The sequence below is a fragment of the Leopardus geoffroyi genome, chromosome B1 (assembly GCF_018350155.1).
Source record: "Leopardus geoffroyi isolate Oge1 chromosome B1, O.geoffroyi_Oge1_pat1.0, whole genome shotgun sequence".
Lineage (NCBI taxonomy): Eukaryota > Metazoa > Chordata > Mammalia > Carnivora > Felidae > Leopardus > Leopardus geoffroyi.
Window position 1 is genome coordinate 75,633,258 of NC_059327.1, and position 27,215 is coordinate 75,660,472.

Sequence of the window (27,215 nt, forward strand, 5' to 3'; positions counted from 1 at the left end):
TCTCTTAGGCTTTTCTATACATTGATGAAGGGAAATGTGTATTTGTATATGGATCTAAATGACTGTGTGCATCATCTTTCCACTTAATAACCTAGAATATGAGAAGTAAAAAAAAAAACTAATAATGGTTACAGTCAAATGAAGAAAATCTTGTCTCTACTGTGCAATCTCTCATGACAAGGAGCACTCACTTCCCCTTCTGCCCATAGCACCACGGCATCTGGTGGGTCCAGTCGGCAGTACAAGGATGACGCTTTGTTGTATTCTGTGATACACATGACACCAATGTGTGGCCAGTTTTCCTACTGCCAAGCTGGCAACATTTCCATTTGAAAGTATTTTTTATGGTATTCACATCACTGTATACATATCTTCATAGTATTACACAGGAAAGCCATGTTGAGTTCACAGCAGTAAATAATGGCACTTGTCCAGCATCCTGAACCATGGGAGGTACTTCTCACATTCAAACACTCTACACACACAAGGGAGCAGAAATGTATTCTTAGAACCAATACATAAAAGGGCACCTGGGTGGCTCATTCAGTTAAGCATCCGACTTCAGCTCAGGTCCTGAACGTGATCTTGCAAGTTCATGAGTTCAAACCCCGCAATGGGCTCTCTACCAGCACAGAACCTGCTTCAGATCCTCTGTCTCCCTCTCTCTCTGTCCTTCCCCTGCTCTCTCTCTCGCTCTCTCTCTCAAAATAAATAAAACATTTTAAAAAAGAACCAATACAGAAGAACTCAACAATGTCCTTTCACTACTCACCTTTAGATGCTACTACTACTAAGTCCTTAAATGATGCAAGTATTGTGACTTATGCTACCCTCTTTGATGGCTAAAACAGCTCCAGAGGGAGGCAGAGCAGACCATATCCCCTTTTTTAATGCCTTGCTCGTTTGGGAAAGACTTCACAACTTCCCAAAGCACTATTCTCTACCTCCTCATCTGATGTTCACCACAGCCTTAGGAGGCTGACAGCATGGGGATTACCACGGATGAAAAAACTGCATGCTTAACCAGGATAAGCCCCTTAAGATCACACGTAAAACTGGGATCTATGTCTTCTGAATCCTAGTCCAATGAAAGAGCACAAGCAGGTACCATGCCAGCTGAAGGGCAGGGATTATTCGTCCAATCACCCAGCGTGGTCCATGGATCATCCAGTTGCTGGCTAACAGGCAAAGCTCTGGGCATCAGCCCTATTAAATTAGATCCTGCTACTCAGGAGTTTGAGAGTAAGAAGTTCCCAGATGACTGTCTTTGCACATTTAAGTGCAAAGTGCACTGAGAATTAGAATAAGGAAGAAAGTAATTCCAGGTACAACACAGTTGACATCACGTTCTGAGAGAAATAAGGAAAGAAGTAAATCCAAAGTTAGGCTATGAGAAGAGATAAAAATGAGGTAAGGAACAATAAGCACTATCAAAATAACACCAGCATTTTCAGGGTGCCTGGGTGGCTTAGTTGGGTAAGCGTCCAACTTCAGCCCAGGTCATGAGTCTCACTGCTCGTGGGTTCCAGCCCCATGTCGGGCTCTGTGCTGACAGCTTGGAGCCCGGAGCCTGCTTCGGATTCTGTGTCTCCCTCTCTCTCTGCCCCTCCCCAGCTCATGCTCTGTCTCTCTCTGTCTCTCAAAAATAAATTTGAAAAACATTAAAAAAAAAAAAAAACACCAGCATTCTTCACAGGGCTAGAACAAACAACCCTATAATCTGTATGGAACCAGAAAAGACCCCAAATAGCCAAAGCAATCCTGAAAAAGAAAATGAAAGCTGGAGGCATCACAATTCCGGACTTCAAGCTGTATTACAAAGCTGTAATCATTAAGACAGTATGGTACTGTCACAAGAACAGACACTCGGATCAATGGAACAGAACAGAGAACCCAGAAATGGACCCACAAACGTATGGCCAACTAATCTTTGACAAAGCAGGAAAGAATATCCAATGGAAAAAAGACAATCTCTTCAACAATGGTTTTGGGAAAAGTGGACAGCGGCATGCAGAAGAATGAACCTGGACCACTTTCTTACACCATACACAGAAATAAACTCAAAATGGATGAAAGACCTAAACGTATGACAAGGAGCCATCAAAATCCTACAGCAGAAAACAGGCAGCAACTTTTCTGACCTTGGCTGCAGCAACTTCTTACTTGACATGTCTCTGGAAGCAAGGAAAACAAAAGCAAACATTAACTATTGGGACCTCATCAAGATAAAAATCTTCTGCATGGCAGAGGAAACAATCAGCAGAACTAAAAGGCAACTGATAGACTGGGAGAAGATATTTGCAAATGACATACCAGATAAAGGGTTAGTATCCAAAATCTATCAAGAACTTATCAAACTCAACTCCAAAACAAATAACCCAGTGAAGATAAGGGCAAAAGACATGAATAGACACTTTTCCAACAAAGACATCCAGATGGCTAATAGACACGTGAAGAGATGCTCAACGGTCCGCTCATCATCAGGGAAATACAAATCAAAACCACAATGAGATACCACATCACACCTGTCAGAATGGCTAAAATTAACAACTCAGGCAACAACAGATGTTGGCGAGAATGCGGAGAAGAGGAATCCTTTTGCACTGCTGGTGGGAATGCAAACTGGCGCGGCCACTCTGGAAAACGGTATGGAGGTGCCTTAAAAAATTAAAAAAATAGAACTACCCTACGACCCAGAAATTGCACTACTAGGTATTTATCCAAAGGATACAGGAGTGCTGATTCAAAGGGGCACACGCACAATGTTTATAAGCAACACTATCAACAATAGCCAAAGTATGGAAAGAGCCCAAATGTCCATTGATGGATGAATGGATAAAGATGTGGTGTATACATAATGGAATATTACTCAGTGATCAAAAAAATGAAATCTTGCTATTTCAACAACATGGATGGGACTAGAGTGTAGTATGCCAAGCAAATTAAGTCAGTCAGAGAAAGACAAATATCATATGATTTCACTCATATGTGGAATTTAAGATACAAAACAGATGAATATAAGGGAAGGGAAGCAAAAATAATATAAAAGCAGGGAGGGAGACAGACCATAAGAGAGTCTTAACTGTAGAGAACAAACTGAGGGTTGCTAGAGGGGTGTTGGGGCAGGATGGGCTAAATGGGCAAGGGGCATTAAGGAGGGCACTTGTTGGGATGAGCACTGGATGTTATATGTAAGCGATCAATCACTAAATACGATTTGTAAAATCATTACACTATATGTTAATGAATTTGGACTTAAATTTTTTAAAAAATCTCCACTGAAAGGTCTAAAAAAATATAAGCAGAAGTATAGATTACAGGGCTACATAATACTGATGAACCAGTAATTTTTCCCACTAAATTTAATTGACAAATAAAATTGTGTCTATTTAGAGTGAAAAAAAGGGAACAATAAGCATATTATCTAAAATCAAAATACCGGTGACTACAAATGGTACAAGATTCACTGTCCAGTAACATACGGTGTCATGTGAAGGATTTCTCATTTAAGAGATTCAGCTGGTTAAGTTAATGGGTGATATGCGTCAGGACTAAGTGCCAGAGACAATAAGAACTGTAAATGCAGTGCCTTGTTTGTTCTTCACAAGAACCCAATAAAATAGGTATCATTTTATCCATACATAATATATATACATAGACAAAGGTACTTGCCACAGTCACATTGCTACTTAAGTAGCAAAAAGCCAGAACTCAAACTAAGGTCTCTTTGACCTCAAAAAACATTTTTTGAAATGTTATGCTAGATTGCTTCCTCAAATTGTATTAATCAATTATAATGCATTAATTGAATGTCTTAGATGGCACACACACACCTTCAGTTTTCAATTCATAAATCAAGTATTTCCAAGTCAAAGCCTCTTATAAGTGTCACTAAAATCCTCTGGGTCTATTTAATAGCTGCCTCTCGTTGGATAGAGCAATTATTAATTAAGGCGGTCTGAAGCTGGCCTGTTTCACATGATTTCTTCAATCCAAGTTGCATAGCACTACAGCCAATCCATGTTACATAGCTGCAGGCCCATGACAGGATGGGCCTTTTAATTACCTCATTCAACTGCCTCTACTGACAGACCACAGTGATCCCTACATCTGGCCTCTCGACTTCCACGGACTCTTCTGTTTAAATCCAGGATGACCAGGGGCGCCTGGGTGGCGCAGTCGGTTAGGCGTCCGACTTCAGCCAGGTCACGATCTCGCGGTCCGGGAGTTCGAGCCCCGCATCAGGCTCTGGGCTGATGGCTCAGAGCCTGGAGCCTGTTTCCGATTCTGTGTCTCCCTCTCTCTCTGCCCCTCCCTCGTTCATGCTCTGTCTCTCTCTGTCCCAAAAATAAATAAACGTTGAAAAAAATAAATAAATAAAATAAATCCAGGATGACCGAGGACACAGAATGACTGTTCGGGCCCCTTGCCACTGCCATCCCAGCAACTCGGTCACAACTAGATCTCCAGCATCAGACTGGAACCATGACACTAGGATGTAAGCTGGAGACGGCACCAGGTGCATCAGGCTTTCCCGCTTGAGCTCAAGCTCAAACATCCGCATCACATGGCTTCCCCACTGCCAGATGGCCCTAAAGGGAATGCCTGCCTCCCTGACCGGAAGCCGCTGGAGCCTGCCTCAGGCTCTGAGACAAGAGCAGCAACTTCTAGAAGAAGTGACCCCATTTCTCTAGGACATCCCTGAGACCCCTTCACTTTACACCAGACCAGCAGTGTATGGGCCAGGTGGGTGCACAGGTATGCTTTCAGCATCGTGGAGGACAGAATCATTTTAAGTGACTGGTTTACTCCAGGCATGGTAAGAAACCAAGTTCCATATGAACAAGTATAGCTCAACATCATTATAAGAAGAGGAGTAAGAAGCTAGCAAAAAAACGGGGAGGGGGGGGCAGGATAATATTCCAGAGTCTTTAGTGATTGGATACCTTAGGTCAAAAATGTAGAGAATGGGTTTTAAAAAGCAAATTACTGAAGTGTATAAGCAGAAATATGAAATGGAGAGACGAAAATATTATCCCATTACAGTTATTTATACGGCACACCCCAGAGCTGGAGCCTAGTTTGGAGCTCCATCACTCAAGGGAAATTGTAAAAGATTTAGCAAAGAAACACCAAATTTCAAATATAAAATCTCAAAATTCCAGGGCCGAGATGGCATCCTAATTCCATGTTTTTGATTCCTTCTTTCTTCCAATTTCCCACTGAAAGGAATGACCTGATCGGTGAAGTTTTACAGCATTACTGGAACCAGACATAAAACTTCAAGGTGTTTTTCATCAGGAAGTAATGCAGACGACAGCCGAGTAACGTGCTGGGCATCCAGAAACGCAACAGGAAGTCTGCCAGAAGGGCAGGCAGGAGGCCTGTCTCTGTACTCTGGCCACCCCAGAACCCTCTCCACCATCTCCCAGACTAGAGATGCGTAAAGAAGGGTGGACAGAAGAAACGGAGTGATGTGACAGTTAAGTGACAGGCTGCTCTGCCCACTCCTCCCTGGAGACTAAAAACAGTATGACCTCAGAGGTCAGTGCACACCTCCTGTAAACTCAGCATCCAATTATAGCTCTTTAACATTTATTACTGGTGATAATTTGAAGATGGTATTTAATTTCTCTTAAAACTTTCAGTCACAAGTTCCCCTGAGCATAAAAGTCAAAAACATTCCTAGCCAGTGAGAGCCCAATTAGACTCCAAAGGGGTCCCAGCCCACCTAACCCACAGACACACTAAGAGCAAATGGGTGACTCACGAGTGTGGCTGCTCCCAGCCTCTCAAAATTTCCATCTTCTCCAGTCCCCAAAAAACTTCCATCCATCAACCTAAGTCAATAAGCCATGAATTATTGAGCTCACAGGATACAGATCATGAATATGTATGTGTGTGTTTAGGAGACAAGATTGTAAAACAAATGGGCTCCACCGTGGTTTATAGGAAGCCAGCCACACGTGCCTTTAAGGAAATGGCTGAAATTATTCTACCCATGTATATTGTTCAAGCATGTAGCACACAAGAGATGGTGGGAAATTGGGTTTTCTGGTAAATTTTTTTTACTTCTTTTCCAAGCATCCTTGTACGGAGTAACTTGCTGAATGAAACACAGCTGGCTGCTCTTCACAAAAACCAAAGGTACAGGCTTTCTTTGAGGTCAGTTATTACTGCTAATGTCTGTGAGCTGCCTGCAAAAAAGCGGGGTATGTAATTATTTTTCCTTCTCTCTCTCCCTTCCTTCAGCACACTCCCCTGTCAAGGTCTCCTGTCAATTTCCTAACGGTCTCCAAATAAGGGAGCCAAAATAACCCACAGAACAGAAGAACATGCTAGTCCACAAGACACTTGACCATAATAATACGACACAGCCTGGGATGCTATTCGCGCACCCTTTCTCCTCCAAATGCCTTGCCAGTCCCCTCTTTCTAACCCCGCCATGGCCAGGACAAGCACGAACGCCATCTTTGGCTGCTACTGCCAGCAGTCTGCCAGTCTCCCGCCAGCCCAGGAGGCCTAAACGACACACCTGCACAGAGATTTTTCCAAGCTAGTGACAAAGTCAACCAGCCTGCCTCACTTCCGTTTTTATCTGCTACTCCCCAGCCTGATCACCGCATTCAAAAAACGACCAGCACCAACAACAAAGGGTCTTGATAATCCCCTTACTAGGCCTCTCTACCTAGGGACTTCCTTCCAGTATAACCACCATCTTCAAACATTTAGGGATCACCTAACGAATACAGGACACCATGCTGCCTCCTACAGTACAGGTTAGCAACCTTTTCCTGTAAAGGGCCAGAGAGTAAATATCGTAGGCTTTGTGAGTCACATACAGGCTCTGTCATATACTCCTTTCTTTAAAAAACACTAATTGAGGGGTGATGGGGTGGCTCAGTCGGTTAAGCATCAACTCTTGATTTGGGCTCAGGTCATGATCTCACGGTTTGCGAGTTCAAGCCCCACGTGGGGCTCCGCGCTGACAGCACGGAGCCTGCTTGAGATTCTCTCTCTCCCTCTCTCTCCCTGCCCCCCCACTCCACTCGCTGACTCTCTCTCAAAAAAAATAAATAAACATTTTTAAAAAACAATATTTGAGAAAGGTGAAAAACACTCTTTTAAAAAGAAATTTTGGTAAAATACACATAATATAAAATTTGCCATCCTAACCATGTTTAAGTGGACAGGTCAGTAAAGTACATTCGCACTGTTGTGCGATGTATCTCTAGAGCTCTTCCATCTTGCAAAACTGAAAACTTCTATACTCAATAAACTCCATGTTCCCCCAGGCTCCCTGCAAACACTGTTCTACCTTCTGACTCTATGAATTTGACTACTATGTGGAACCATACAGCATTTGTCTTTTTGTGACTCATTTATTTCACTTGGCATGCTGTCCTCAGGGCCCATGTATGTTGAGGCCTGTATCAAAACTTCCTTTCCTTCGAAGGCTGAATAATACTCCATTGTAGGTTTATACCATATTTTGTTCATCCGTTTATCTGTAGATGAATGTAAAAGCATTCTTAACTCACAGGATATACAAAAACAGGCCATAGTCTGTTAGATTTGGCCCATAGATCATAGTTTTCCAAGCCCTGCTCTGGAGGCATAAAAGAGCATTACAACACAGAGGTCGTAGGACTTTCTCAGTCCATGGCACCTTCAGTGCATCAGTAATTTTTTCACAGCACCTCTAGGCCAAAAGAAATACCCAAACATCCCATTTATTAAGTATTTCAGTCCAAACAACTTAATGTGTACTTAAGTCCTAACAAGTTACCTCCTGTTGGGCACTCAAACCTCGGAATCAGACTGGACAATACCAACGTCATTCCACATTCCACAATGATTTTCAGGTGATACTTGATTTTTATGTACAGCACCCACCAAAAACTCAGTTTTACAAAAGCACAATCATATTGAAAGGAATGTATAGTTAATACTGAAACTCAGCAATTCCAAGCCAGTAATTCATGTGGTATCTGACAGACGTCACTGTACTTCCCTCATAAATTTAGAGTATTTCACCGAGACCTGGCACACTGTTTAGGAACTGCAGCTGATAGGATGGAGGCGGGGAAACAGAGTCAAATGCCAAGGATACATCAAACAACAGAAAGGAGAATAGGCTCATGGATAAAAGATTGACGCAGACACTAAGCTACAGATTCTAGAAAAGGGAGATGCCTGGAACCCACAAAGTCAGGGAAAGCCACAGGCAGGAGTGGGACTTCAGCTGGTCCTTGAAGAGACAGTAAGACCTGACGAGAGAAGAGGAGGGAAGAGAAAATTCCAAGCAAAGGAAATAAGCTAAGTATAGGAGAGGTTCTGAAGCAAGAATGAGGATGGCCTGGAGTGGGGGGTGAGGGGGCACGGCGCAAGGTGTGGACTGAGGAGACCGAGGGAAATGGGGACATTTCAGGTTTCAGAGGGAGGGTAATGGCTTTAAAGATATGTTTAGAAAGCTTAACCCAGCCATACGTGTGAGACAACCTGAGGAAAGAAGTTGCAGCAACAAGACGTGTGAGCAGACAGTAACCCTGGTCAAGGCACATGGAGACGGGACCTAAAGTGCCCATGTTGGGAGAAGAAACAAAAGGATCACACAAAAGAACCTTACGAAGAAAGGTTAACAAAGGGGGTAGTAAGAGAAAAGGTTCAAAAACACCCAGGCATCTAGGCCAGGTAACTAGGAAATAAACGACGTGCAGAGGAGGAGCTAAGCTGGACTGGGGCGAAAGCTACGAGTTTGGCTTCTGATATTCTAAATTTGAGGAACACAGTAGGTCGCTTAGGCAAAAATATCCAGCCAGCGGTGGAGGATTTTCAGGCCATCTGTGTAGTTCATTGCGGGGGTAGGGGTTGATCAGCAGAAGACCAAGCCCCACGCATGCCCATTATTTAGAGAAGGAAAGGGGAAAGTTAAGTCTGTGCGGCCAACAGACTACAGGAGAACCAGGAGAGTCCACGGAGTGGACATCAAAGGGGAAAGGTGGTTACTAGGGAGTCAGAAGTCTTGGATTTGTTAATAAAGCAATTTTTTCAAATCCCAATAATTTTAAACAAAAGTTTAAGTGCATTTAATGATCCAGCAAGGGGAAAGCTGGCAGGCGTACATAAAAAAGAAAAGCAGTCATCTCTTTCAGTAGTTTGAAAGGGTTTTATGGGCAGCAAGAGGGATAATATCTTCTCTTTAGGATCCTTCTTCCTTGTATCCCTATTTTCTTCAGCCTTCCTTTCTCCTGAGTTCCCTTTCTTTCTGTTTTCTTTCAGTTCACCCCCACACATCCCAAAACGCCAACCACACCTACTGCCGTATCTTGTCACCGCCAGACGGGTCCTGAGCCCGATCTCCCAACTCCCTCTGCACCGAAACTGCTCACTATGGATGCAAATGCTCACCTGCCCTGGGAGTCAGACCAGGGTCTTTGCCCAGTCCTCATTCTCCCTGTCCCCTTGTGTACACCACAGCGCTCCGGTCCGCCCCGAGCCCGGACTCCCGCTGGAGCTCGCTTCCTGAACGTCCTTCCCCACCTGCTCACCTGCAAGGTTCAGCCCCAGGTCACTCACATCACTCTCTCCCTAACTACTCCACCTTCTGTGTCCACCCCACACCTTCCCCCACCTGCCTGGCTTCCTTCTCTGGGACAGCACTTATGTTAGTCCATCTTGCCTCACATTTGTGCTTAACATGTCAGGATCCTAGGTCCCAGATTATAAACCCCATGGAGACACAAGAAGGTTTTCAGGCAACTTCATTTCCCCATAGGGTCTGGTACAGACCTTTGCTTCCGGTGCACAATCACTAAGTGGTCTTAGAACACACAATATTATCCTCTGACTGTATAGGAGACGGCAGAATTTGTCCTGGAATAACTATGATAGCACCTTTGCACATAACGGCAGGTGATTCTCAGAATGCTCTCATGTTTGCTCTCCATTCCCTGCAAGGAGGAAAGAGGAGTTTGCTGTTCCCACTGTGCAGCTGAGGAAACAGACTCAGAGAGGCTAAAAACTTTGCACAACGTGACACAGCAGTAAATTTGAGAGCCAGGACTAGAATTCAGATCTTCTGATTCACGGTATAGTACTCTTCCAGCGCACACCCTGCTTCTGCCTGTGCTTTAGGTAATTTTTCATTGTTTATTCATATCTGGTATATCGTTAGCATATCTGCCTGTCGCATTAAAGTCTAACTATGATTTCAGGTTCCAGAGAACAAGGATCAATACATAGAAACAGGCAGTAACTATAAACTATGACAAGTGGACTTCTGTGTTTCTAGAAATTTTTGAACCACATTTTACTTAAGCACTAAATCCAAATACACTCTACAGTTGTCTGTTCCTACAATCGACACTCTAAAGTGCTGATACTAGTAAATACGTGTGCTGAATCACCTCTGTTCGCCTCTCCATATCTGCTCTCCATCTTTTCCACCATGCTCTGAGCCCCAGATGACCTGTATGGACCACTTTCTTTCCACAGTTCCCTTGCTATCTGGTTTCCATTTGGGTTCACTCAAAGGGAGTCCAGCAGGAGACCAGAGGGAAGGAGGAGAATGAAATTGGCTATTTCTTCCCTTGCCTCCCTCTCTGAGGCACTGCCTCAGATTGGCTGTGACCCACACCTGAAGTTTCTGGTTCTATTCAGGTGGCCCTCTCCACACAGCTCTCTCTGACACTTTACAAACACATTCAGTCCTAGGGATGGTAACCATGGTCAACTTGCCCACAAATTCTTTGACATTCCTACTATCAAAAGGTGGGGTCTATGTCCTTTCCCCTTGAAAAGGGGTGGACTCTGACTTCTATGAATAATAATAAAATATGCCAGGAGTAACACTGTTTCCGTTTCCAGACTGACAGCTTCTACTTCCTGTCTCTTGAGCCCCCAGCAAACAAAAAGGAATCCATCTATCTGCAGTTGCCATGTTGAGACAAAGCCCAAGCCAGCCCTGTGAAGAAACTGTGTGGGATGAGGGAAAGAGGGAGAGGGAGAAGGGGGATGAAGAGAAAGAAACCCATCGTTCCAATCAGCCCCAAGATATTCAGGCCCCAGCCACCGTACTCATCCCGGCTGAGGTCCCAGATATCAAAGAGCAGAGAGAGATGAGCCATCCCCACTGTGCCCAGCCTGAATTCCTGAACCAAAGAGTCGTGCTTTACACTAATACATGGTTGCTTCAGGTCACTAAGTTAGGGAGAATTTATTACATAGGAGTAGATCACTGAAACACCATACTCTTGTAACCAGTCCCCCCACTGCCCAATTTGAGTGCCATCTGTTCCTTCTGGGCCCTGACTGATAAAATACATATGACAGACATTAGGGTCATATTGTAATCACACTGCAGACTTCTCTTCTTCTAGGAAAATGGTAGAACTGCACCTCCCTCTGAGATGTGGCCTGGTGACTTGCTTTGCTTTAGACAACAAAATGTGAATGGAAATGACATGGGTCACTTCCAGATAAGAGCTTCAAGAGCCAGTGGACCATTTACTGTGTTCTCTTCCTCTGACATTATGTGCCCAGCTATCAGTTCCAGATGGACCCCCACCTTGGGTCCCTGAGTTAGAAGAACATGGAGGAACGCTAGCTGCAAACTGCCCGCCCCACACCCCAAGATGGACAAGTAGTGTGAACAAATAATAAGAATTAGTTTTTTCAGCCCCTGAGATGTTGGCGTCATTTGCGACTGCAGCATACTCATCGTGACTGACATAGTACACTCCTTTGTCAAGTGAATCCTGACCAAAGCAAACCCTTGCCAGTGGAGACCATTTGAACTCCTGAATATTCTGTACACAAGGAAGCAAGTATATAGGTCCATCGCTTTCACATCTATAATCAGGAAAGCATGGAAATCAGTCAACCATTTGGAAACATAGGAACCCACCTCTTAGACTTCCATCTACAAGGAGTGAAAGAGACCAAGGGTCCCTGCTACTACACTCAGAAGTCCTCGCCACATATCCCACAGGCGGCCCCCATAGTGACTGAGTGCAGCAGGGACACCAGGCAGACCTGTCCCTGGGAGACACAGGCCTCCTCTGATGGGCCTCCTCAGACTGCACAACACCGAAGGACACTCCCAGCCAACCTCCCTCTCTCTACTTCACTTGGGGTCACATTTGCACTGAGGTCCGACAACTCCCAGCCTTCCCCACCTTGCTGCCTATTTTCTCTCTCGCAAGCATTTCCCCTAATAAAATCCTTGCACGTTTAATCCTGTCTTGGCATCTGCTTCTCTGAGAACACAGACTAATACAACCACACCAATGAATATTCAGCCTTGAAAATTTAGTTTTAATAAATTAAATATACAGAAACAAGAGAACTACTCTTGTTGGTTAAGGGCTGCCTAAAGTCATAAATAACCGGTTTTGTACAACACAGTGTCTAGATCAAACTAATTCCTAAATCATCCATATTAACATGGTATCATTTTCTCTAGTATGACTTTTACAAAGTATGATTTTAAACCTATCTCCAAAAATTGATCCTTCCCTAAATGTACAAAACAGGCTTCCAATCCCTTATTCAAAATCCTGGAGACCATACATGCATTGGAACTCAAACTTTTCATAGTTTAGAAAAGTAAATTTGCAGGGTGCCTGGGTGGCTCAGTCGGTTAGGCGTCCGACTTTGGCTCAGGTCATGATCTCACGGTCCGTGGGTTCGAGCCCTGCATCAGGCTCTGTGCTGACAGCTCAGAGCTGGGAGCCTCCTTCATATTCTGTGTCTCCCCTCTCTCTGTCCCTCCCCGCTTGCACTCCGTCTGTCTGTCTGTCTCTCTCTCTCTCTCTCAAAAATAAATAAACATTACAAAAATTGTTTTTTAAGAAAAGTAAATTTGCCGTATTTGACTAGCCCAGCGGATCTGAGGCAGCACCTTATAACCAAATATATTAGTATTCCTTCCACAGAACATACACATGTTAACACAAGTGGAATAAAAACAAATAGTCTCAAGATAGTTCAGGGGAGGGTTTACCACAAAATGAGTTCAGCAAAGGTTAGGTTGTGCTGCCACATGAATTATTTAAAAAAAAAAAAAAAAGGTTTTCCAAGCTTTTTGAATTTCTGACTTGAGGATAAGGGATTATGGATGAGTATATCCACACTACAGAAAACTATGCAGCCCTGTGGAAAAAATCAAATATGCCTCTGCGCTAACACAAATATGCCTTTGCGCTAACAGGCCACAGTGTTGGATGGAGAAAGCACCTAATGGAACAACTTGCAAAGGCAACTTTACATTGTGCACATACTGACTTGGGAGAGGGATGGTAGAGGCGACCTTCGCCTATGAAGCAGCAGCACCCCACCTCTCATTACCCGCAGTCCTTCGTGATGACTTCATCTCTGGTTAGGAAATGCCATAGAAATAGTTTATGAGAATTGATTGTGATGTAGGAATATTTTTAACTATGAATTTATTTATATTATTTATGAGACAAAGAGAATGAGTTCACCTCTGCAAACTACCTACGTGGATGGGACGGACAGTAACTAAAATACTATGCATAACTTGGGAGCTAAGATAGTACACCATGGAAACTTATTTAGGATACTAAATTAGGCTCCTCTCCCAGGGCAAGGGACACAAAACATGAAAAAACATACACTGGAGCCTCTACAGTAGACCTGAGACTTCCAGCTATCCTTTCCCATATCAAAGGAGAGGCCACAGGCCATTGGAGGTGAGTGTTCCCCCAGGAACTCCTCTAGAAACACCCCATTCTGGACTTCCTCACCTGCCTCGGGGGCTCCTGTCCTGCCACTCATGAGAGGCACCTTACTTCATCAACCACTGAGGCAGCCAACAGTCAGGGGAGAGATTGTTTACCCTCCCGCCTTGCCCTGCTTCCTTCCTAAACCTTTTCATTCTAAATGATAAAAAACCACAAAGAAGAAAATATTGGAAAGCAAGAAGAAAAATTAATTAAGGAGGAAATATTCTCCCTGGTCTTTAAATAGCCCTGGGAGAAACTGTCTGTAATGGATAAAAGTTAGGGAATTTTAGTTAGGGGTTGGAAATTCAAATCCAATACAGTAACATTCACTTTGCATTTTATTTATTCAGTAGTGACGGTATTGTTTTTTATCACAATAAGGATGTATTCCTGACTTCATGATTTTAAAAAACCCCATATTTTAATTACAGGCATAATAGAGGGCAATATTAATTAATATACATAAAGTGCTATTAGTATTCTCTTTGCATGGCACCTTAACAAACATCCTTCTGTTTGGGCACTGTTTATTCAGCCTCCCGAGTCCAAGGCTCTGTCCTTGGCATAGAAGATACACCAGTGAACAAAGCAGGTCTGAACCTTACCCACAAGAAGCAGGCAAACCACTGTGGAGACAGCCATTAAACAAGCTATTGCACATTTAATGATTTGATTCCACTTCTGGTAAGTGCTATGAAGGAGTAGTACAGAGTGACCAGTGAGGTCCCTGTAACAGTCTCTGAGGTGGATCTCATTCTCAATTATGGATAAAGAGTTATCATTAATATTTGTAACATTAAGGTATGATAATTATAATAATGTAAAATATCCTGAACAAATAATCATATGATAATTATCACTATTATAATAATGACTTGCGAAATTATTTTATATCAACTGGTCAATGAGGAAAAGCATGGGAATAAATGAGGAAGAAAGTCTAAATGTGTGAGAGAGTATAATTACTGCCAAAGAATTTCAATAGCAGCATTGTATTCCTTCATAGAGGAAAATGTCTCCACGTAGAGGCTTAGAGACCTTCAATACAAGACATCCACCCCACCTCCAGGACAGCAAGGTACTAAAAGAAAGACAACCTGGAAACAAACATGAGGTTTGTATTTTCCAAAGATATATCCTGTGTTTTCCAAGACAGATTTCATTTTGAACACTTGGTCCCTTTGTGCCCATTAACCACTAAAACAATCTGGAAATATCAATATTTTGAGGTTTAAACCACATCCAAGATGACCTCCTGAACCTAGAAGTAGCACAAAAGTCCCAGTCAGACCAAAAACACTGTTTTGCAAAATAGTGCAGCACTAAATGGTAAAAGATGAACATTTTCTATCAAACCTGTTGCTCTAAACTAGAAACCCCATTACCATGGCTTCAAAGCTGCCATAATAAGGTATTCTTCAATTCTGTAAAATGAGAACCAATGGAAATGGTACTTTCAGATGTAGAAACCTGGGCATCCCATCAACACATGTGATAAGTTGTTTCTTGCTTATCTCCCCACATGCACTGGCAACTCTAGTAACTCCACAAAGATTCTATGAACTAAATACTCTATGTGTCTCTTTACTCAGTGAAGAAAAACTCCTTGTAATTAGAATTCTAGGTGCATGGGTGTCTCTGGACAGCTCACAATGGAAAAGATACCAGTTGATTTATTATATGAAATGAGTGCATCATAAGGAATTCAGAGTGGTGTTAATGGGACAGCCAATCTTTGCTGGGACCTTAAGTTGCTTCGCTTTAATTTTTGCTGTCACACAATTGTTATAATAAAAAATTACGTTCTATTAAGGAGATGACGAATCTATGACACTTGTGCTACCACTGCCCCTTTCCCCATCACAGTAAACCTTTCACTCTCTAGAACAGACTTGGCCTCAGAGGACAGCTTAACAGAGAGTTCCAAGTAGCTACTCCCCATGAACTGAAGGAAATGCAAGAGTCAGAGTCATTTGCTAATCCTCACATAGACTATCTTACTTAACATTCACAATGCTGGGTTCTATGACACCAGCTGGATTCCATCAGACTTAAACTGTTGCCATTGTTAAGACCTATCTTTGGCACAAAAACAGACACACAGACCAATGGAATAGAATAGAAACCCCAGAATTAGACCCATAAAAGTACGGCCAACTAATCTTTGACAAAGCAGGAAAGAATATCCAATGGTAAAAATGGTGCTGGGAGAACTGGACAGCAACATGCAGAAGGATGAAACTAGACCACTTTCTTACACCATTCACAAAAATAAACTCAAAATGGATAAAGGACCTGAATGTGAGGCAGGAAACCATCAAAACCCTAGAGGAGAAAGCATGAAAAAACCTCTCTGACCTCAGCCGCAGCAATTTCTTACTTGACACATCCCCAAGGGCAAGGGAATTAAAAGCAAAACTGGACTATCAGGACTTCATGAAGATAAAAAGCTTCTGCACTGCAAAGGAAACAGTCAACAAAACTAAAAGGCAACCAACGGAATGGGAAAAGATATTTGCAAATGACATATCAGACAAAGGGCTAGTATCCAAAATCTATAAAGAGCTCACCACACTCCACACCCGAGAAACAAATAATCCGGTGAAGAAATGGGCAGAAAACATGAATAGACACTTCCCTAAAGAAAACATCCAGATGGCCAACAGGCACACAAAATGATGCTCAACACTGCTCCTCATCAGGCAAATACAAATCAAAACCACACTCAGATATCACCTCACGCCAGTCAGAGTGGCTAAAATGAACAAATCAGGAGACTATAGATGCTGGAGAGGATGTGGAGAAACGGGAACCCTCTTGCACTGTTGGTGGGAATGCAAACTGGTGCAGCCGCTCTGGAAAACAGTGTGGAGGTTCCTCAAAAAATTAAAAATAGACCTACCCTATGACCCAGCAATAGCACTGCTAGGAATTTACCCAAGGGATACAGGAGTACTGATGCATAGGGGCACTTGTACCCCAATGTTTATAGCAGCATTTTCAACAATACCCAAATTATGGAAAGAGCCTAAATGTCCATCAACTGATGAATGGATAAGGAAATTGTGGTTTATATACACAATGGAGTACTACGTGGCAATGAGAAAGAATGAAAATGGCCTTTTGTAGCAAAGGCCTTTTGTGGGTGGAACTGGAGAGTGTTATGCTAAGTGAGACTCTTAAAAACTGAGAACTGAGGGTTGATGGGGGTTGGGAGGGAGGGGAGGGTGGGTGATGGGTATTGAGGAGGGCACCTGTTGGGATGAGCACTGGGTGTTGTATGGAAACCAATTTGACAATAAATTTCATATTTAAAAAAATAAAAATTAAAAAATTAAAAATTAAAAAAATTTTAAAAAAGACCTATCTTTGATATTGCTGGGGAATGTGAATGGAATGAGAAGAAAAATGAAGCTAAGGTCACTATCAAGTCAATTACACTGTTCACCTTCCTCAATTTCCACCAGTTGTACCATAAACAGACAAGATTACATTAGCCAGTCACTGACCTTATGGAGCGCAGGAGCCAAGACCGGTACCAAGAACCCATTGTAAATATAATTAACAAGCTGATTGCGAATCAAGGGGTGAGCCACCTAAGAGAGAAACAGGTAGTCATGAAAGAGACAAAGAGTTTAATCTTTAGGTCTTCTTAAAATCACACATTTCTGTGAACATCCTACATTAAAAAAGGAAATTCATATTTTGGCCATTTATTCCATGGTTAAAAAGTAATTCAGACTTCAAACCACTATGTAATTTTTTTCAGATGGTTTATTCCAGTATAAACAGCTTGGACTTTCAAATTTAAAAATTGGTAACTTTAGGGGTGCCTGTGTGGCTCGGTCACTTAAGCATCCGACTCTTGATTTTTGGCTCAGATCATGATCTCAAGGTTCATGGGATCGAGTCCTACGTTGGGCTCTGCACTGACAGCACAGAGCCTGCTTGGGATTCTCTCTCCCTCTCTCTCTGGCCCCCCACCCCATTCACACTCTCTCTCTCAAAATAAATAAATAAACTTCTGAAATAACTGATAATTTCAAGTTTCTACTTGAAAACAGATAGTGGATTGAATATGTATAAGGACACATAAATTAAAATTAACAAACTATAAAGTATATTTTTGCCCCATAACTTCACCTATGCCCCATCTCAACTTCTGACTAATTAAAAAAAAAGAGTACAACTACTAGAGTGGACAATTCAATACATTTATTTTGCTAGCAGAAAGAATTCATGTTAATGATGGATTTTCTGACATTTATACTGAGGGGAAGGCATGTAGAAAATCTTTTCTTAAAAAATAAGATTCTGTTCAAAAGTTGAAAACATTACCAGAGGTACAACTCTTCCTATGTTTGATTTTTAAAATATATTTAGCATGGATAACACTTTACTAATATCTTTTATGAGTAATCTTTTCAGTAATACCTCCAAACAAAAAAATCTTAAAACTATATGGCCTCAATTTCAAAATATAGCATGAAATATATCATTTCTCTGTCTTTAACCATGCCTGTTAGCTTTTACTTCTCTTTCTTAAAAAAAATAATAATAATAATAAAATCAAACAATAAAGTGAAAAGCAATTTCTAGAAGTAAAGCTAGATCTTTAAATTACTGATAATCTCTCTCTGTGTGTACATTTGGGAAGGAACTAATAGTTTCATCTTTTTTATTTCCACACACTTCTGCAAGAAATGTTGATAGACTGTAATATTAAAGGGGAAAAAAAAAACCCCTGAAGATGTAATCCATTTATCTTATATATAAATAAAACTTCCTTTGACTTAGCAATAAAAATGAGATAGGAACTAAAGTAATTTACTTTCATTTTCTTCCAGAAGCTATTTCTTTATTTGGTAGATAAACAGATTATAACTAACATTTTTCACCTTATAATCAACATAAGGAAAACTTGATTTCTTAATAAATCCAATATGAAGGTAATATTTGTATTGTATAGAAAGAAAACATTTTTTATGAAAAACCACTACATCCTTAAATATATATAAAATCTGATTTTTATTGAAAGCAGTAACAAGAAATCTGAAGGTAAAAATCTAATCAAGGAGCCAAATATACTAGAGTTCAGTGGTTGTTTTTTCCCCGAAGCAGACCAATTTCAAAGCATAGATTTAATTTGTGTTGCTAAGAAGATGCTTAACTTCTTCTAAATTCAATTGGGATAACAATATTCTTTATGTAGCATGCACCATTAAGCAAAATAAAGTGTTTTCCTTTGTATACTCCCAAGAAGACCTTGAAGTAAGAGTAGTATAATTTGGTGTACTTAGAAGCCTAAAAATATCTATTTAATGAGTGAAGCATTGAACTTATTTTTGATGGTTAAGTGGATAATCAAAACAGAATTAACACTTTTTATAAGGAAGATAAAGAAAACCTACTTATTTTCTTCTCAATTAAAACTTCCCCCAAACCTATAAACTAACATTTTTGTTCATTCAAGGACATTCAGTATGCTTAAAATAAAGCAGCAATATTCCATAAACATTAAAATTTTAAAAAGGAATGCTGATGAACTATCTTCCGCAGTGCTTGTATCCTGAATGCACCAGCACAAAGGGCTCCTCTACTGTGTTCCAGTACCCACCTGTATGACAGCATTGCAAAACTCCAGGGAGTTCATGAACTGAACGAGAGCAGGGAGTAGGAGCCAGTCGTCCTTCAGAAGGCAGTGCCATTCCTCACCTTTCTCTTCGAGCTTTGTAGGCAGGGAAGAGTAGAGACCACTGAGCCCGGTTGCAAGTACCTGTGTTCAGACATAAAAATAAGCTCTTTTCCAAAGTTCTTAGCCTGTAAACTCATAGCTGCCTGGTGATGCTAATGCCACTTGTCCAAAGACCACACTCTAAGCACCGAGGCTATTCAAATATTCAAAAATATCAGCTAGCTAGGAAGGACTCAACAGGTGAAGGTTTCAACTCCAGCCGAGGACACAGCAGCACCAAAGGGATTTGGCTGACACATGCACAGTTAATACAGGCTGCTTATCTCTTATATGCCAGGCATACGCTCAGCTGGGGGTACAGGGAGTGGAGGGAGACACATGCGGAGATGAAGAAAACATGAGTCTGCCTGCAAGGTGTTTGGGAGAGAGGCGGATCCATATACAATGCATTACAGTACAACACACTGAGTTCAAATCCAGAGAAAGACTAAGGCAATCCAGGACAGAAGATCGCACAGGTAGGAACCATGAGTAGCCTTATGAGAAAGATTCGTGCAGACGTATTAAAGGTCATGACCAATACGCACATGTTTACAGTTTAGAAAGCACCTTAATCTGATCTCCACAAATTATAGCAAGAAGTGGAGGTCATGGGCCAGTTAGATGTGATGATGATCAGCTAAGGTGGGTCTAAACTGAAGCATCAGCAATAAGAGAAGAGAGGAGGAAATAGAGCTGAGTATCATGTGTCAGGTGGCTGTGAGAATGCACTAGGCAGGCCTCTATCAATCCAGTAGTAATCCAAAGGTCACAGGGTTTATTTACATCCTCTCTCAGTGCTAACATGAAACTTTCAGCATTTGGGCTTAGTCAGTGAGGGTGAATGAGAACTCAAATGTGTCAGGTTATCCAGCTTGGTCTTTAAGAAAATAGCGATCCTCTTTTTTTTTTTTTTTTTCAAAGAGAGAATGTGAGCAGGGGAGGGGCAGAGAGAGAGAGAGAGAGAGACAGAGACAGAGAGACTTAAGCAGGCTCCATGCCCATCGGGGAGCCCAAAGCAAGGCTCATTCTCACACTATGAGATCAAGACCTGAGCTGAAATCAAGAATCAGATGCTTAACCGACTGGGCCACCCAGGCACCCTGGTGATGTCTTTAATAGAGATAGAAGTGTAGGAAAGAAACACATTTACAGTGGGTACCTATTGATTTTATCTTGCAGAGTATAAGACCAAGGAAAACTATTAATTTCACAGTACTAGAGGCCTCCCAATTGGGAACTAATGCCAGCTAAACAGCACCTTAGAGATCCCAATCTGGCAGCCATGCAAAGAACGGGCAGGAGCGGCCCAGAACGGGTGCAACGAGGTCATCTATAGAAGGCACTGCTCCAGGGTAAATGCTAAATTTACAAGGAATTCAAATCAGACTGAACACTCAAGGAAACGTTCAATCCTGAGTTAGCCCCGGAAAAGAAAGAGTGAACTATTCATTGATCTGACCGTCTAATAAGAGATGAACAGGCCAATTACAATAGCGCAATAAATACTCAAAATATGTAAGAGAAAAAATATAGTGCTCTGGATATACAAAAGGCTCTTACTCTAGACTTGGGGGACTGAGAGCATGAAATGTTCTCAACAGAACTGATATCCAAGCTGCTGAGGAATAAATAGGAGTTACGCCAAAAAAAGAGCCTTGGAAGGAAGACTATTTCAAGCAGCGGATGTACAAAAGCTCATAGGGGTAAGAAAAGATGGCATCTTCCAGGAACTAAGAGAAATACAGCATTACTGGAATGTAAAGGTAGAGGTAGAAAGAACCAGGCAGGTTCAGATCCTATAGGGTTTTGGAGGCCAGGGAAAAGAGCTTGAGGGACACCCCGATGGGGAGCCTAGTAGACAGATGTGTGCTTCTGATGTCAGGAGTGGGATCTGGACCAGACGTGGAGATCTGGAGTCATCCATTTGTAGATGGTGGTACCTCAAGCCATCAAGACTAGAGAGAGGAGGGAAGGCAGGTTCAGACAGATGAGATACGACAAAATAATCCAGGGCTTGGCATCAGAAACAGAAAGTCAGAAGAAAGTATGGAAACAGGTATGCTGAACTTGGAAAAATTATCTGCCAACTCATTGCTGTCTCTCCTTTTCTCTTGTCCTGTTCCCACAGCACTCTCCGATTCCTCTGTGGAACAGTCATCTTTCTGGTCATCTTTATTAGGTGATTGGCTATTTTCTCCAGTTCATCTGGTCTGACTTATTCACTGCTCTTTCCCCAGCACCAGCCTTCCATAGTGCCTGGCCGACAGTCGGTGTTCTAGAAATATGTGTTGGTCGGGTGAATGAATCTGATCTCTGAGCAAAGTCTTGGAAAGGAAGACATAAATATTTAGCAATGAAGGTTTGGAGTCTTGTTCTTAAGACTATGCAATACTCATTATTCTGCAGAACATTTTCATCCATGTTTCTCTGCCACTCTGAAGAAGACAGCACAGGCATCCTCTGGCTCCACTTTCTGTAGGCCAGAACAAAGTAGGCCTCTGTGTCCAGCTGTCACATGGCACTGTCCTTCTGCACTGGCAGGCTTCTGTTTGCATCTGAACCATGCCCTTCTCAGAATACTCTTTTTGAAAAGTGAATACTAGGGCACCTGGGTGGCTCAGTCGGTTAGCATCTGACTCTTGGTTTCAGCTCAGGTCAAGAACTCGCAGTTCGTGAGTTCGAGCCCCATGTCAGGCTCTGTGCTAACAGAGTGGAGCCTGCCTGGGATTCTCTCTCTCCCTCTCTTCCCCCCCCCCTTGCCCCTCCCCCACTTGCTCTCTGTCGCTCTCTCAAAATAAATAAACTTAAAAATTTTTTTTCTTAAGTAAAATATTAGGTATGTGTTATTTTTAATTACTGTCAGTGATGTATGTAATTTGAAAATTAATGTTGCTGTAATTATATTGATATACTGAATAGCTATTCCCAGCTTTTTAGTCAGACAAATTAGGCCTGTCTATGAATTCATCTTCAAAACCTCAAAGTGGTTAAGGAATCGGGAGTATGCAGAATTAAAGCCTTTGTACTGCGGTTAATTTAGCATGAGTTAGCAAATGTAATTGATTTTTAAAATGTGACATCAAGATTAGATTTCCCTTCAAGGAGAATTCTCCGTCTCTGTTCTCCCTTGCCAGAGGTTCCAAATTTGTAACAGGCAACTCACTCGGGTCACATTCAAAACTGGAATTAAAATGATTTGTTTGGGTATGTTGCCAAGGAGTTAAATACTTTAAATAGGGGACATTCTTCTTTGGGACAACAAATGCCCTGATTTTGAAAAAGAGATAAATGCACAATCTCGTTTACTGTTTGTTTCCAGTACTTTAACATATTATCTGGCTTGAAGGTGTTCACTTGAGTGAGTGAATGAATGCATCAATAAAGGTCATTATAGGGGCGCCTGGGTGGCGCAGTTGGTTAAGCGTCCGACTTCAGCCAGGTCACGATCTCGCGGTCCGTGAGTTCGAGCCCCGCGTCGGGCTCTGGGCGGATGGCTCAGAGCCTGGAGCCTGTTTCCGATTCTGTGTCTCCCTCTCTCTCTGCCCCTCCCCCGTTCATGCTCTGTCTCTCTCTGTCCCAAAAATAAATAAACGTTGAAAAAAAAAAAAAAAAATTTCATTTAAAAAATAAAGGTCATTATAAACAAAACAGAGAAATACATATACTCTTGACGCCTCCCATGTTGAAATGGTTCACCTGTTTTTCTCAGGGCCCTTCATACTCCATTGTGGGCTTCTCTCCCAGATGCGCCCCCCTGCCCCGCCACACCGCCCGACTCCCACTCTCTCCCATGGCGTCAGCTGGTGTCTCTGCATGAAGACCTCAGATTCTCAATCTACAGGCCTGTAGTCTGTTGTGGAGTTGGATGTGTTATTCATAGTGAGTGCTTCTAGCATCTGATACTCAACATACCTGACTGGACAGATCATCCACACCTCCAGAGTGGACTAGAATGAACAAGTCAGACCGGGTGAGCCGGAGAAGACAGCCAACAAACTAACAAATGCAAGAAACACGAATGCTCTACAGAGGGACTCAGGGGGTGCTGTGGGAACAGTAGAAGGGAAAAGGAGAGGCAACAATAGGTTTTGCAGATCATTTTCCCAATAGTTTAATGACATAATCTATTTACTTTTATATTTCATTTTTAACGTAAAAATTTAAAAAAACATAGACATTCAACAGTTAAACATAAAATACCCATCTATTATTTGAGCCTTTTATGATCCTCTCTACAAAACAAACAAAAAAAAAGTAATTTTAAAACACAGTATTTATTCCCAGCCCATTAAGTGTTAACTCAGTATTTCTAATTTATCTTCTCTCAAGAGTCTCCTTAAAAGAAAGCTAATCACAATATAAAATCATAAGGATAACAACAGTTCAAAACAACAGGGTGCCTGGGTAGCTCAGTTGGTTAAGCGATCAGGTCATGATCTCGCAGTTCGTGAGTTTGAGCCCCATGTCAGGGCTCTCTCACACATATTCTCTTTCTCTCAAAAACTTTAAAAACAAAATAAAATAGGGGCTCCTGGGTGGCTCAGTCGGTTAAGCGGCCGCCTTCGGCTCAGGTCACGATCTCGCGGTCCGTGAATTCGAGCCCCGCGTCGGGCTCTGTGCTGACGGCTCAGGGCCTGGAGCCTGTTTCAGATTCTGTGTCTCCCTCTCTCTGACCCTCCCCCGTTCATGCTCTGTCTCTCTCTGTCTCAAAAATAAATAAACGTTAAAAAAAATTTTTTTTAAATAAATAATAAATAAATAAATAAATAAATAAATAAATAAATAATAAAAACAAAATAAAATAAAAAGCAAACCACTTCCCTGACAGCAGAACAGTATGGGACTTGTTGCAACTGTGGATTTTAGTATCAGACTAACATGGTTTCAAACCTGACTGTGCCATTTACAGAGGTTTCTAAGGTTCAGCTTCTTCAGTGAACTGGTGAAAGAATTAAAGACAATACGCATGTACAGAGATGGGCATCGTGGCTTACACACAGCAGTGTTTCCAGTGGAGGTGAGGAAAGAGGACATGCAGAGAGGGCGGAACAATTCAGGGAAGGTCCATCATTAACTTTAAACACTAATGGTACCTGGTTAATTTTAGCAAAAGAAAAAGATTTCTAGAAGATGACTTTAGTCTGAAGCTAGCAGCAAAACAGCTGGTGGGGACCATTTGATACAACTTGCCAAAATAAAAAAGCTCATAAATTTTGGAGAGGAGATAAATAACTTTCTATCAGTGGCTGTGTACCTACAGGTTGCTTAATTCAATTTGCATTTCCTGATTTACCTATATGCAGCTTTCTACTTTGGCCAATATATAACAAGTGATGAAGATATAACCATCAATGTTTGGTTACAAAAAATCAAAAGTGATAGGGTCATATATAGTTGCCCATCTATCATTTGTCAGTACTAAACTGTACCCTAGAGTATTCTCATTCTCCTCCTTTTCTGGGAGAGCACGTCTTGCCAGTGGAGGCAGCGGAACGAGCTCTTCCTAAAAACTACAACACAAAAGTTTCCAAAATGTGGTCCAGTTTCCTGAAAGAGTTATTACTCTTCCCAAAGCCTGATGCTAACACACTTTGACAATCATACTAATTACAGAAAGCTTTTTGTCAATTGTGGTCCTTAGCTGGATGGCTAACAGAGTACGCTTTTATCATCAACATAAAGAGTTCTTTTTTTTTTTTTAATTATGTTGTCAGATGTAATTATAGAAAACTGGGTACAAATGAGATTATGGGATCTATCCTGAGGGGCAACTTGGCACAACGGACCTCTGTGTTCTACTCTAGCAAATAAGGTCAGCTGGAGCTGTTGTTGTCCCTCCGATTTTAATGAACTGTACCGTGTTTTAAAACACGTTTTTATAAAAGCAACAATTACTCAGTGAATTCTGCTTATAACACATAATAAGTGGGTATCTAAACATTAAAAACTGCTCCATTCTAGTGATATGTTTACATTTTGAAGTAAAAAATATTACAAACCATAAAACCTAAAAACACCTCCAAGATTTAACATATTTTAATTTTGCCATAATTTCTTCAGAGTGCTCTTTATTTTTTCAAAAAAAAAAAAAAAAAAAACAACCCCAAAAAACAAAAAAACCACATTACAAATAGAGCTAAAGCCTACTCCAATCATTTCTCCTTCCTTCATCCCCAGAAATAACCACAATTTTGAACTCAGTACGTATTATTCCTGTGCTTGGTCTTGTACTTTCGCTGTATACATATGTGTCCAAAAAACAGTCTATACTAAAGTTTTTTGAGTTAAAACCTTATGTAAATTTTATGTAAATACTAACATGCTATATGAAACCTCTTTCTACTTTTTCTACTCAACATGTTTTTAGATTACTGATGTTCACACATGTGGATCTAGTTACATGCTAATACATGTGATACATTCATTTTGAATCCTGAGTAGTATTCCATTGAAAAAGAATAAACCATTCATTTATCTTTCCCTTAATGTGTTTCTGTTTTGCTCTTCCTCAAATCACTATTCTATTGAATATCTTTGTGTGTGTACCCTTGTAAACATGTGCCAGATTTCCCTGGGGCAGATATCTAGAAGTGAAGACAAGATCACATAGTATGCAAATATTCCATTTTATTAAATATTGCCATACAGCTTTCCTGCATTATTGTACCAATTTATATTCTCAAGAGTTCTTGTTTTTTCTCACCCTTGACAGATTTTGGTGTTAACAGATGTCCAACAGTTAGCCAACTTGATGAGCATTATCTGGTGTCTCACTGTGGGTTCAATCTGCATTTTCCCTGATGCTACTGAAGATGAGAATATTTTCATATGTTTATTGGCTTTGGGTGTCTTCTGGGAACTGTCCATTCATATCCTTTGCTCCACACTGGGTGTGGAGCCCGATGGGAGGCTTGAACTCACAACCCTCAGATCAAGACCTGAGCTGAGATCAAGAGTTGGACACTTAACCAACTGAGCCATGTGGGCCTCCTTTGCCCTTTTTTCTAATGGGCTGTTTCATTGTTTTCTTATTAATTTGTAGCATTACATATATTTTTGTGTATTTGGGGTTCCAATCACATATGCAGTTATGTGTATTACAAATATCTTCTCCAAATCTGTGTTTTTGTTCTTAATTCCAGTCGCTTCCTATGATTCATGCATTATAGGAAGTCTTCATATAATGAACAAAGTGCTGCTTAAGCACAAGGGTCCTTGAGTCAGGTTGCCCCAGTTCAGATCCCGACTTCATCTCTTACTAGCCATGAGGCCTTTTATAAATTTACTTACTGTCACTGTGCCTCAATTTCTTCATCTATAAAAAAGGGTATAATACTAGTACTTACAGTTGTGAGGACTAGATGATTTAATACATGTAAAGCATGAAGAACAGTATCGGCCATACAGTAAGTTCTCAACAAATACGTTACTGTTACCATTATTCATAATCATCTGTTATTCCTGGTATTTTACACACATTTATAGGACTTTTAGCAGTGATTTGTCATGTTCCATGAAGAATCCTATTGGGATTTTGATTTAAGTCACATTAACACTTCATAAATTACACCTTACATTTGCAAGGGGGCAATGTTACTTTTACCTGGAGAGAGATAAAGTGATCACCACTTTAACCAATAAGTAATCAAGTGTAGCATCACAAACACATGCTTCTTGATATAATGCAATAAGAAGTGTATCACATCACCTGTAAAGTATTCTTACAAACT

The 27,215-nt window shown here is 41.4% G+C and overlaps 1 protein-coding gene across 2 annotated transcripts in view; it reads right to left on the reverse strand.

Annotated features, from left to right (window-relative positions):
- Positions 1-27,215, reverse strand: part of FHIP1A (FHF complex subunit HOOK interacting protein 1A) — a 246,190-nt gene that overhangs the window by 47,812 nt on the left and 171,163 nt on the right. For both annotated transcript variants that reach the window (XM_045465790.1, XM_045465792.1), the window contains 2 exons: positions 19,366-19,524; positions 17,258-17,344 (listed from right to left, as the gene is read on the reverse strand). In XM_045465790.1, the coding sequence (XP_045321746.1) occupies positions 17,258-17,344; positions 19,366-19,524 (246 nt within the window). The remainder of the gene's footprint in view (positions 1-17,257; positions 17,345-19,365; positions 19,525-27,215) is intronic.